Consider the following 13981-nt stretch of genomic DNA (forward strand, 5'->3'; position numbering starts at 1 on the left):
TGTTCAGTATTCAGTGTTCAGTTTTTTACCCTTCCTTTGAGGCCCACCTCTGGCGGTCCACTAAATTGTACCTAGTCTGTGGGGGAACAGGGACAGGTCCCCACCTTTTTATCCCCTTTTTCTCTTTCATGCGTGTTAAACCAGCTTTTTTAATTTTGGATTTCCTCTGGTTTTTTAGAATAGCGTGGTCTTGTTGCTATGTCTCTTGAGTACAGTCTATATCACATTTAGAGTCAAGAGAGAGATTTCTAACAAGGTCTATCCTGCAGGTGGATTGTCACGAGTGGTAGGGAACGTGGGAGAAAATGGGCCAGTTTTGGGGAAAATTCTCTGCTTCAATGGTTTTGAAGTTCACCCCTGAACAACTACAGGATCCTGATAAAGCAACAGAGTATTTTCAAGGAGGAATATGTGACATCTCTAGAGGGGAGCAAATCACTGCAATTATGTTGGGCACTGGCTCCTCTTTACCAGACACAATTCAGTAGCAGAGTCCCTCTGGGAGAACAGGAGGAAAACAAACAAACACGCACTGAGACCACGCAAACAGCTGCTGAACCTGAAGAAAAACCTGTAGCAGCTGCCCCTGTACAAAAGAAGAAATACAAGATCAAATCAGTTCAGTTAGCAAGGGATGAAGAGGAAGTAGAACCCTCGCAACAGCAGGAAGAAGAAGGGCCAAAAATAATCACCCAATCCCTGTCCCTGGGTTGTGAGATATGCAGAAAGATTTCAGCTGCCAGTCAGATGAATCCCTGGTGACCTAGCTGCTCAATGCTGAGGTAGCAAGGCCCGTGATACGAAACGAGATGGTAGTGAAGCCAAGCGACTGGGATCCCTGTCCTGGGACATGGGCATTGAAAAGGGAATTGGGACAAAGACACACTCTCAGCCTTTGGAGGTGACTCCTCTCATGCAGAAGGCAAGGCATTGTCTCAAGGACAATCTAGTAGTGCACCCCACCAGGCAGAATGCCATGGAAAAAGGGTATCCAGTATGTGAATCAGATGTGCTGGAGGTAATATCTACAGAGATTCAAATAACAAGCAGTCTCCTGTACGTTCAGATCACGTCCAGTACACACAATCCATGTAGCAGAAGTTTGTACAGAGCATGCCACTGTCATACGCCAACTCACTGGCATTAATGTCGATGAAAAGAGAACAAGCAGTGCTTCATGTGACTACCCAACTGCAGCAATATTAAGATCATCTTGACCCACACCTCAGCTGTGGAGACTATCCAAGACTTTGGACAGACTTGAAAAAGTCAATGAGGAAATGTCCCATGCCCTGCAGTACAGACCAGAGTCTCTGCTACTGTCACCACCCTGCTTGAGAGAGGAGACACACACGACAAGGTAACCTGTGTCTTTTCTATGAGCAAAACAGAGGACATGAGGAAGTGGGGTGGAAGATCAGCTACCATCAAATGAAAAGTGATAGTCTCTTCACTGATGGTTCCTGCTGTATTGTAGGGACACATTGAAAATGGAAAGCTGCTGTAGAGAGTACAGAGTACGAGGCAAGCCACAGAAGCTATTGAGGGACAAGGTGGATCAAGTCAAGTTGTAGAGCTGAAAGTCATCCACCTAGTTTTAGATATCACTGAATGAGACAAAATGACCAACACTCTATCTCTACAATGAGTCACAGACAGCAGCCCTCTGTGAGGGTGGCTGGACTGATGGAAAAAGACTAATTGGCACTAGAGAGGGAAAACCATCTGGGCTGCTGTATTGCAGCAAGACACGACTGCTCAGGTAGGGAAGCTGACTGTGAAAGTCTGTCATGCAGATACCCAAGAGCTGGGCTACTGAAGAACACTGCAACAACAGATGGGTGGGCCAAGCTGCCAAGATAAAAGTGTCTCTGATGCATCTGGACTGGCAACATACAGGTGAAATATTTCTAGCTCAGTGGGCTCATGGCATCTCACATCATCAGGAAAGAGATGCAACATACTGACAGGGCTGAGGGCTGGATTTAACCATGGACAGTACCTCCAGGTTATCCACAACTGTGAAACACGCACTGTAATCAAGCAGATCAAGCAGGTAAAGCCCCCATTTTATGGTGGATGATGGTGAAAAGTAAGTATAGGAAAACTTGGCAGATTGATTGTATCTCACTTCCACAAACCCACCATGGCAAGCTCTATCTACATGCTTACAATGATAGCAAAAACCGCTGGATGGCTGGAGACATACCCTGTGCCTCATGCCACTGCCTGCAACACCACCTTGGGCCGTGAAAAGCAAGTCCTGTAGCGACATGGTACCCTGAAAGAATTGGATCAGACAATGGGACTCATTTCAAAAACATCCTCATAGACACCTGGGCCACAGTATTGAGTGGGTATACAATACTCCCTATCACACACCAGCCTCTGGGAAAATTGAACTGTACAATGGACTGTTAAAAACCACATTGAAAGCAGCAAGTGGTAAGACCTTCAAACAAACACTGGGAGATGCATTTAGCAAAGGCCATCTATTTAATACCAGAAACTCTACCAAGCGAGCTGGCCCTGTCCAAACAAAACTTCCATGTACCACAGAAGGGCATTAAGTCCCTGCGGCACATACGAAGAATGTGTTTTGGAAGACAGTTTGAACTAGTCCTTCCTCAGGCAAAGGCAAAACTCATCCATAATTTGCTCAAGGAGCTGGGTGCATTTGGTGGGTAATGCAGAGGGGCAGAGAGACACTATGTGTACCTCAAGGGGATTTGATTCTTATGTGAGAACAGTCTGTAATGTTGAATTTCAAAATACTGGCTGCCGAATTACACTGTCACTGTATGTTATCACTACCATAGACAGTGAGTACAGACTGCTTCAGATATACCAATCAGAACCTTCTTACACATCTTGCAATTAACTGGGAGCACAGCAGTTGGAAGGTGTAGGATCTGGGCATGACATAGGCGGTACAGAATAAAGGGTGGATAACATCCTGATTCTGGCCAGCACAGGGTTAATTTCTGCAGTAGCCAGGAAGGGCAGTTATTCTGTATCGCCTCACTTCACTGCCAGGGCTGGGGAAGGGAGTCCTTCTCCAGTCAGAGAAGGTGGCAGTAGTTCCCATATTGTGGCTCCCCCGTGGTGAGCCTTTGTTCATACGGGAACTTTTCACCTCTCTTATATACCCTTCTAATAATGCTGCTTTTACTGTTCATTTCTTATTTCATTGCTGTTTCCAGAAAATTGTTTTTATCTCAACCCATGATCTTTAGCTCTTCTCCAAAAAAGGAAACTCCTTGTGATGGAAACTACTACAACTTAATTGTATATAGTCGCAACTTTCTTTAGCTTCATTTAAACCCATCTATTTTACTTCATGGCTCAGACAGGATACTAAATCCTAGAAATACTGCTAACAAAAACAAAATCTCCAAACAGTTTCACATCCATTTTTGAATAACGTAACTACGAAGGTTAAAACCTGGTTTAATTTGTGATGCTGTACAGAGCCTGCAAGTTTTGCCTTTTGAAGTTAATTTAACTACTCAGAAGTCCTCAAGATAAAATATCTGTTTGACAAAAACCCTCAGATATCACTCACTGGGGTGTAGGCATTTCCCCTGCTTTTTCCACAAATAGAAGCAGAAACTCCTCACTCCTTTCTTTTCCTCCCCAATTCCTTTTTTCTGAGAGGCTGTTTCGTTGTTTATTCTGCCATAGAATAAAGTTTACTTTCCAACATCTAAACACTATTTTTCTGGTTTACTAGCGTTTTTAAAAATGCTTATTAATAATACAATCCTGTAGTTCTTAAGTGCACTTGAAGCCCTCAAACATCATGAAACACATCAGGCACATGAGCATGACAGAGAAGTGGATGCGGAAAGAAGAACAAAACTGGGAAATACCTTTTTTGTGAAGGAAGGATTTTCCTTCACAGCCCTCTTTCTGACAGCTAACATACTAGTACTCCCTGCAAGACTAGCTTTAAATTAATGCTATATATTAGCTTCCTCTTATTCTGATTTATATCAACAATGATTTATTTTTAATGACATGGAAGTTATTGACTACTGTTGACTAGATGATTCCTAAATTATTAAAATGACTCTTTGAGTGTTCCAAAATAGCTTCTACTATTGATGCAATGTTTATCCACATAAAACAAAACAAATGCATCCAAAGTCCTTTGGAGTCAACAATACAATATTACCCAACCACTTTATTGTGAGCTTGAGCTGTTATCTTTGCACTGATAGCAACTATTAGGCATGTGTACTCTCAGTGGGAGGAAAACTGCATTATAAAATTTTCAGAAGTTTGTATCTTGTTGTCCTATAAGCCTCATCTCTGCTTCACTGATTAAAAAACTACTACCTAGAACAGCTAACAGAATTGCTTTTTTTCTGCTGATGATTAAGAATCATAACACATTTTCTGTGTTGAAGCACCTGGAGTGTACAGTCCACCAACTGAGCTCTCTGAGCACTCACAGTCACGTTTATCTGTTTTACGTAGTACAGTTCTGATCGACTAAGGACCGTAAGCCACATCAAAAACACATGAATATTGAAAAGCAATGCATTCTGCAAACACATTTGACCAAATGAAACTATACTAACAATAGCAACTAGATATTCAAAAATCCTCAAATTATCTAAAATACAAAAAAAAAAAAAAATCCCTGTTTCTCACATTTGGACTACTCCAGTCTAAAAACTGAATTTTTTTTACCTCCGCTCTCAAAATAAATGTGACAGCAATGTTCAGCAACCAAGTATAAAGTATTGGAAGAAACTAACAGCGTCATGTGTAACTTTTTCTAACCGACAAATGAATTGAGTAATATACTTGAAACTGCAAAACTCAGCCAAAGAAGATGCAACAATACCAGAAGCAATGTTAATAACTGACCACTAAAGACTAGCAAGTGTTACAAGAAAACCACAGGGGTGAGAAAAGGAAAAGAAGCACCAGAGTCAACACAACCCACCCAGCATTGCACTGGCCAGCTTGCTGTGTTCTCATGGAAGTTTTAGAGTACTGCTGCACTAGAAACAGAAGTGCTGCCTGATGGGACTTGGAGAAAAGGTGTGAGAAGCAGTATCCTACAGACAAACACACTGTTAAGATATGGACAATACAACATTTCATTCTGAATTAGAAATAGGAAAATGTGATGTGACCTACAGATAAAGCAGCCAAAAAGTAGGAAAAGCAACCCCACACTTTACCTGCATAAAGCACTCACAGTGAGCACAAACAGAAGCAGCAGATTCTGACTGGAACATTCAAACCAAAGGGTAGAGGTCAAATAGTTCCCCAGGAACTCTCCACTACTGCCAGCCATTGAGGGCAGAGGACTACTGCTAACAGCTGAGCTATAGTTCAGCCAGGGATTTTATTCAATCTCCTTGTGGGACTACAACATACCCCTGCAGCAAAAGAGATTCAGCTGAAAAAAGCATTGTTGTTGGGTTTTGTGTTTTGCTCTTGTTCTGCTGTTCAAAACTATTACTGCTTAAAAAAATACACACTGAAATCAGAACTATTAAAACAGTGGTACATATATGCTAGCATAAGGCAGCCAGCAACACATTCACAAGAAGCAAGAATTCATTTAAGGAAGGACTACTGTATATATTATTCAGTCATTTGGACCAACCTATTTTTATAGGCAAAAAAATACAGTTTTACCTCTTTTTAGAAAGAGAGGGATGGCACAGTCAGTGAACAGAAAAAGAAAATCAAAGGCTATTTGCTTTACTACTGTAAACATAAACGTCTTGAACTATTTTCAGTTCTGCAAAGACACTTTTAGAAGATTGAACCAAGTGTCTCAGGACAATTATTGTATTTTCAATTTGTATAACAGCTACAAAAAATACTTTATAAACTGCATACTTCTAGTACTGCAGGTTCACAGTCACCTCTGAGAGAATGAGTAACAGTAAATCACCCAAGGCACTGCTTCTTCCTTTTTTTTAAAGTTTAAATATGCAAAATGCTACAGAAAATTCACTGGTTTAATCTCCTTAAAAAGACAGTCCAACATTCCTCAGAAAAAGGCAAGTCAACTGAATGTACTCTTTGATGTCCTTTTATCAAGACAGCACCTGCACTGAATTCTCCTGTTTCTGTACAAGAGGTAAAGCAACATGTAAAAAATCCCCATTTTCTAGAGTAAGAATTTCAAGCCCAACATTCAACTATTCTAATTCTTCATTTACTAATTTTCTGAAATCCACTCTTTTCTGAAGCTCAGTAAGTACAATATTTGCTCACAGTCAAGTGCCATGAAACAGATCAATGAGGCATGATTATTACAAAGAATCTATTCATTTAAACCACATAAAAATTTAAAAAACACCTAAGAGTACAGAAATGCAGTGAATTATTTAATATGGAACCATCTATGGTAATAGAGATTCTAAAGTAAAATTTACAGTATCAAGACTGCCCTGTGTGATTGTTTTCAATATTATACCCAGCTGCATGTTCTCAAATTAATGTTGTATGTAAGAAGTATTAGAACTCTCTGTCAACATCTGTAGCAGTTGTCAGAATGTGAAGTTCCTTCAATTGCTGTAAGAGTCAGCTGTTCAATTAATGAAGATGTGCAGTAAAGCAGCACAAGAATATCCAGTATGAAATCTGATCCCACACCAAACAGGAATCAAGAACATGCCAGAACTGAATAATAGTAGGAGGGGTTTTAAGTGTATTTTAACTAGAGAAATGGAAACGGAGTAGATATGCTAAAGGAAAGAACACTTGACACAGACGTTTTGCACTGTAATGTGTACAAGTGCATCAAACTAATATCAGAAAATAGAGGCTTAACTGAAACAGGTAACTACTGAACTCAGTACAAGAACGATGCTTGAACTAGGACATCTTACTTCGTGCATTATTGTGTTGAATAGGAAAATAACTTGTTTCTCTGCAGTTTACAGTCAGTATTCATAAGCCAGGTTATGTAAAAATTGCACAAAGTGCCAAGAAAAAACATAAATTGCTTTACATGCACAATTGCCTTACAGTATTTGTCAGTGTATGCTATTGTTTGAGTATTTTGAGTGGCCAGCTGTTTTAAAGTCTGTGTAGAAGTTTGAAGTCTTTAATAAACAAAAGTGGAAGACATGAAAACAGAGTACAAGACCAGTGTCTGACCACAGCCTGTTTGGTCTTCTTTTTAAAACTATTTAAAAAGGCCAACTTGCAAGTATGGACAAGGCAACAAGCCATCATTCAAAAAATAATTGAATTACATATTAATTATACAATATTTTAAATTAAAACACAACATGATTATCAAAAATTACTTTTCTCCCTCCCAAAGCCCTCAAAATTGAATTTTCTTGCACAATACCACTCTCTAAAACTCAACTACACCAAAGTAACACACTATCATTAATGACACACATTTCATTCTCACAATCTTGAGCTCTTCAGCCCTAATAATGAAGTAAATCTAACTAAAAGACAGATGTCTGAAAGGTCACAAACAATGCACAATGAAGTCCTGGTCTTTGCTTTGCTCTAACTGTATCTAACAGGTATTATCAGATAAACACTTATTATCAGCAGATTTAGAACTGAAGATCCAGTATTTCTCAAGTTACCGACCAAAACAGACTAACTCTTACAAACATGTAGGAAACTCTCGCTTCCTGTAAGAATTGTGCTTGTGTTGATTGAAAGGTTTGTCACTGGTATTCCAAACAGTAACAGCAGTTCATAAAACATAATGGTCCAAAATGACTTTCAAATTGTGTAACTACATAACAACTCAAATAAATGGCAAAGATTCAAAACAACAAGAGAGAAGACAAGAATTAAAATATGTTCTACAAAAACACATCTTTCAAATTATCATTTGAAATGTTAATTTGCAGAATAAGCCAGAATATAGCAAATATATACAGTGTCAATTTGAAGTTGTGTAGGATATAGCAAATGGGGTCTAGGGGAAAGTAAAAACATCAAAACAGAAATCAGGTTCTAAGCACATACAATCAAAGAGGCAAAAAAAAAATCTTTAAATTTTAGTACTAACATACTTTAAACAAGCAATGCGATGCATCATCTTGAATACTGAAGGGAATTTCATCAGACATACCTTTTCTCTCTGTTTTCTGTGCAGGGATGGAAGATGTGGATGTAGACAGTTTTGATAAAGTAGATGCTCCATTAGCATCAAAGGATTTCTTTGGCTGGTGATCAGATTGTAGAGAAAATGGACTAGGAGGAACAGTGCTTGGGGTAGCAGTTGGATGAACCACTGGTTTGATGGGATGCTGTACTGGAGTAGAACTACTGTGAGTCTCTGCTCTTGGCAGTCTGTAGTCTCTGTCATTGTGCCTGCTTGTTTGAGACAAAATATTCTGTGGGAGCATACTGCTGGTGTCACTGGAATGCTTGTCTTCCACTTTTTTTCAGGATTCCCCAAGTAACATTGCAATAAGAAAAAAAAGATTAAATTAGAAACAAGTCTAAGATTGCAGTGACTGATTAATACAGCTGCACACCAACAACTAGAGCTGATTGAACTTCTTACGATTAAAAAAGCCTCAAGTAGATCAGCATCAAAAAAAGCAAAATTTAATTCTACTCACTGACAAAATGCATTTTCTCTGACCTTTGCTTGATTTAGAGTTCCAGTTAAGAATTGTGTTTTGATGAAAGGCTGCTTTATAATGAGTGTTACAGTCAAGTTAACTTTTGAAGTCTCCTAAAAAATCTAAATCAAGATCTATTATTTCCATCTTATATTTAGTGTGAAGAGAAAATTTGTGCCATTTTTCTTTTGTTCGTCAAAAACCCTGAACATCAAGTATAATTTAGCAGTTTCACATTCTAGCCTTCAAAGAATTCCTCTTCATGTCACTCGAGTACTACTACAACAAGCTTACTTACAGTTAATTCAAGACATATATATTAAATGAATGACTAATCTGCACTGGTCACATGATCAAAGACTTAAAAATATGCTACTCAGTGAGCATACCAAGTAAACACAGCGAATAGATTCCTACATTTTCACCTGTCACAAAAGAAATACTCACTGCATTATGCATGACTACTATCTTTTTGCTGCGTCCAGTATATTTTGGCATATGCAGTAAGTTTCAGTGCACACAGAAAAATACCCCTTTATACGTATGAACCTTGTCAAATCCAATGAGCGTGGGTGAAGAATAATACTTGGGCTTCTACTCTTAAACCACCATGAGAACTATGATACAAATTTACCCAAACTACATCAGCATACAGACAGAATCTCACAGTACAACTCTTTTCCAAAAGAAAATTGCCAAAGATTAAAGCTAGGTATCAGGACAAAAATTTCCAATTTACAGAAATTTCTAGTCCAGGAATGATTTTGCTAAGAGTATTGGTACACAAGCCTCTGAAAACCATGGTATCAAAATCCATTGATTTAGGTTATTATTTTTAGACGTGAAAGCTTTATTTTTAAGGTCAGAATATGACATTAGCAGGTCTCATGACAGTCCAACTAAACTACAGATTATGCAAGTTGTTTAAGTAACTACCCATGAAGATAATTAGACTCGACAATAAAAGCCACAAAAAGGAGGAGCACCATGAAAAGCATTAAGCAAATATTGCACTAGTAAAGTTATTTAAAGAAACAACATTTGGGAGAGTTAACTGTGTTACCCACTTTGGTTTTTATGTATGAAAAAATGAGGAAAAGAGCTAAGGAAAGGGATGTTTTACAGTTTTGAAGTTTGGAAAAGAAAACAGTAATGCAAACAAGGCAAGAATATATTGCTGTAAAAAAAACCACATACTTCCACTGGCAAACCCACTGGCAGCTGTCGCCTGCATCACCTCTCTTCTGTAATCCCTATCTTTTGGAAAACTGTTAACTGACATTTTGCTTGCTTCTTTTTGTCTCTGCTCTCTGAAGAAAAGAAAATGAAAGCTAGGTAAGAATTTACATTATCCAACAATATAACAATTCCTGTAAGTTACATGAGATGAATAAACTGTTAAGAGCTTGCTGCTACAGGTGGAGTTTGCTAACTCCAGACACTGCTTCTTTACATCCATGCTTGTTGAAGCCCATAATATACCAGTTGAGATTACTACTCATGTAAAAAAAAACCAAAACAAAACAAAACCCACGCCAAAACAAAACATTAAAAACAACACTCAAAAAGTCCAAAACAAAAACTCAGCTAAAACAAACAAATAAACCCCAGAACAAAAAAACCAAACCAACCAACCCCCTTGTCCCCCTAACAACAACAACCCAAAAACATCATCCCTACACAAACCAACTTCCCTCTCAGGCTCTGTCAAGAGATAAAAGAGGTACCAGAGGTCACGGTAAGGGTAGAAACACAGCAGACTAGGAGCACAATCTTTTATAGCAGTAATCTATTAGATAAGCTCGACTGCTCTGAAACGTGCTTAAGAATATTTGTTCTTCATACAATTCAAACAAATACAAACATATACCTTTCCAGCCACTCTTTTGGTTTTTCCCATTGTGAAACTTCTGTTCGGCAGTTGTAGTAGTATTTTTTGCCCGAAGAGCTGATGTGTTCAGACCAATCATCCGCAGAATCGTAAGCCTTTAAAATACAGTGTTGGACAAAAGACTACTTGAGAGTTTTAATACACAAATTTAATAGCTTTCACTGTTTTTAAAACTACTAAATGTCACCCTTTTATGTACCCATGTCATTGCTTTCCACCACCTCTAAGTGCCCGTTTCATTGATAGCTTGAACACATGACCAGTATCCTCCAGTTTGCATTCTGCAATAGTTTCTTCTGGTTTATTCCCATTAAACCCCTTAACAAAATCTAATAGTACATTTAGTGGGATACAGTAAGGTCAATACTGATAGCATTAGCTCCCTTCACCTTACAGCATCCTGAAAATTACTGTCTTTCCAAATTTTTTCTACTGATCACAAATTTACCTATTTTGGGTTTGGGCAATTTTTCACAACTACCACTCTAACTACTAAAACTTTGATACTGAAGTGATTAAAACTCGTAATATGTAATGTATTTCAAATAAGTAAAATCATACTGTCACTCTAGATTTACCACAAAGTTCATGAAAAACATTTCTGTATCTATGTCATTTAAATAATGTTATATTTTAAAATAAATGACAGGTAACTCAAAGCTCTAATGATTACCAATTAGAATACTTTAAAAACATATAACAACTGCAGGTTGGGTTTACAGAGTGTTTATAAAATAAAGACTGATGTTGGAAAACGCAAGCACAATGTATATGCTGCCTATCTTAGGCAAAATTACGAAAATACAGGGCAACACATGGTTGAAAAATCAATCACAAATACTCACTGCATCAGAAGTTTTGCTTGGATTATTGCTGGGATTAGAAGAATGTGAATTTGAACTATGAAGAGCACTGTGGTTGTGTGAATTTTCTTGTGGAGAGTAACTGGTCCCTGAAAGAACAGAGAAAAGACTATTCACCATGTATGCTTTTAAAGAAATCAACCATCTGCATTCTAAGGAGGTGGAAGGTGAAAGAAGAGGGGAGAAGGCAAGTTGTCCAAAACCCAGATCACAGCATAGTTCAGATGCAGAAGTGTTTCAAGAGACCGCATGCATGTTTGTTTTTCACGAAGCATAAAACTCATTTAGATTTTATAATTAGAGTAATGCAGTATGTCTCTTCACTGGTCTAACTTTCACTTTAATCTATTGCTAGCAAACAGCCCTTATAATTTTGATGTTTTTAAGAGTCCTAACATGCCAATTGAGAAATTAAAAGACGTTTTCTCCTCAACATTAGATCAGAAAATTTAAATAAGCTTATCAACAGCCTACATGGTTAGATGCAGAAAATCAGGTTTTAAGTTTACTGAAGTAATGCTTTTTTCTTTTGAGACTACCTGTTATTAGTTCTAGGTAATTATTTCTGCTTATGCCTACGAGCAGACTAAATTTTCCTGCAATAAATGTACTGACATCTAGAACACCAAAAGCAGCACTTCCCAAACTGCCACCTGCTTCTGGCATCCCTACCAGCTCTCTTCAAGGCAACTTGGTTTTCCTCAATGTGAAAACACTTGAGCAGCTGAAACGAGAAAGGACATAATTCTCAACATCTTTAGATCTGTATTTGTGCCTAAGCTCAAGTCACCTGAACAGTTCCATGTACAGTGAAACAAGGACACCCATTCCACTGTACAATCTTCTTTTCAATTTCCTACTCTTAAAGCCTCCCATTTCTCTAAAATCTCTAAGCAAGTAAAAACTCTTCCATTGTTCTTGATGGGATTTTTTTTAGGTTTTAAATGTCCACATAAATCATATCAAACTAAGAAGAATAATTTTCTTACATATTTCAGGGGAAAACCTGTATATTGTAAATATAACGCTCTCCCAGCTTTTATTTTCCATTTCCCTATTGAGAAATTTCTCAATACCCAGGGGCACTACATGAAGTACCACTAGCTTCACAAATTTCGTAGCAATATGAATATGAAGTCAAAGTGATTTGAAAATGGCAAAGACTTTATCTTATAGGCAATTATAGTACAGAACAGTAAAGGACTGATAGGCAGGAGTGAATGGAGCAATAAAAAAATAAAATATTTGTTTCAAAGTCTTCTGAGAGTTACACACAGAGAACATGACTAAATGACACAGTATGGTGCAAAATGAGACACATTATAATGCAAATTCTGTCTTTCGAGCCTTCTAACTATACAAGCAGTGACAAAATTACTATTTCAAACTTCTTTCTCCCCATCTTTAACCCTGCAAGTTAGAAAAACAGTCCACCACAAAAGCAAAGAGGTACACCACCACCAAACAGTTTAGTACCCTGCAAAGGTTAAAGGTCAATTTGAACAAACATGAGTTACTGCAACCCGAACCAGCACTACCTCAAAACCTTTCCCTACACTATGCTGGCTAAAACCGTATGTTATTCTCTGAAAAGATGTAAGGGGGAAAAATAAGGAAAACAGAGTAAGTCTCATATTCAAATACAGTCTTTCAAAAGCTAGACCATAACCCTACACCAAAAGTATCTTCCATGCTCAATCAGAATGACTTAGTATGGGGGCAAGTTAGGCTTGTCAAATCAATACTTACAACCATCACACACTTGTCATGTGCATGCCTAGCAACAACAACAAAAAACCATTTATGGATGCATTTGATTCCCCTAGATAGAAGTAGTATATCATAATTACAAAGCTGTACTCCTCAGTTACACCAACAGTCTCAATTTTTTTTAGACACCGATTATGCAGTTAAATATTTGTTTAATATTTTTGTATTAGCCATTCTTTTACTCTTTATTTACTATAACCTTCTAGAGAGATAAAAATCATTAAAATTTCTTAATGTATTTTTGTAGGTTGTTCAACACGGATGTATTTTGATTAATTTCTGCTATGGGGTGAAATCATCTCACTTTTTCAAGGAAAAAAGTGAGATGAAAATTTACCAGATGGCTATGTTTGAACAGTCCCTTCAAAACACCAGAAAGCACCAATGCATTTCATTTACTGTAATCCCATGGATGTAGTATCACTACATTTTGTTCAGCATGTCCAAGATGTACATGGTGATTTTTAAATAGTGTAGTGGCCTAAATACATCGCCACCATGAAGCTAATCTAACAGGCATTTTCCAAACATGAGAAAGAGCCAACAACAACCTATTATATCAACAAAATATTGTAAAGCCAATTCTATCCAACCCATAAACAAACCCCTCAAATTCACCGTGCAGACTTCCAAACCCCACACGGTGTATCAGCTCAGCAGCATGCCCCCATTCACACTGTGCCCAGCCCCAGTACTGAGTCACCAAAGCACTCTGCAGAGTATCTGAGCAGCTGCAGCAAGTCACACCCACCTCCAGCTGGCCCCGATAGGAGAACACCTACTGTGCAGCAGCTTCTTCAGAAGGGGCCCTGGGCCTCTGAGCTGCAGTCCTCCCAGACTGTCCACCCACATGCTCCATCCATCAGGAATCC

At 38.2% G+C, this 13981-nt stretch overlaps 1 protein-coding gene across 3 annotated transcripts in view; it reads right to left on the minus strand.

Annotated features, from left to right (window-relative positions):
- Window positions 1-13981, minus strand: part of WAC (WW domain containing adaptor with coiled-coil) — a 53846-nt gene that overhangs the window by 22648 nt on the left and 17217 nt on the right. For all 3 annotated transcript variants that reach the window (XM_014880363.2, XM_014880364.2, XM_014880362.2), the window contains exons 4-7: window positions 11322-11428; window positions 10456-10571; window positions 9783-9895; window positions 8087-8395 (exon numbers count right to left, since the gene is read on the minus strand). In XM_014880363.2, the coding sequence (XP_014735849.1) occupies window positions 8087-8395; window positions 9783-9895; window positions 10456-10571; window positions 11322-11428 (645 nt within the window). The remainder of the gene's footprint in view (window positions 1-8086; window positions 8396-9782; window positions 9896-10455; window positions 10572-11321; window positions 11429-13981) is intronic.

The sequence above is a fragment of the Sturnus vulgaris genome, chromosome 1, assembly GCF_052056855.1.
Source record: "Sturnus vulgaris isolate bStuVul1 chromosome 1, bStuVul1.hap1, whole genome shotgun sequence".
Classification (NCBI taxonomy): Eukaryota; Metazoa; Chordata; class Aves; order Passeriformes; family Sturnidae; genus Sturnus; species Sturnus vulgaris.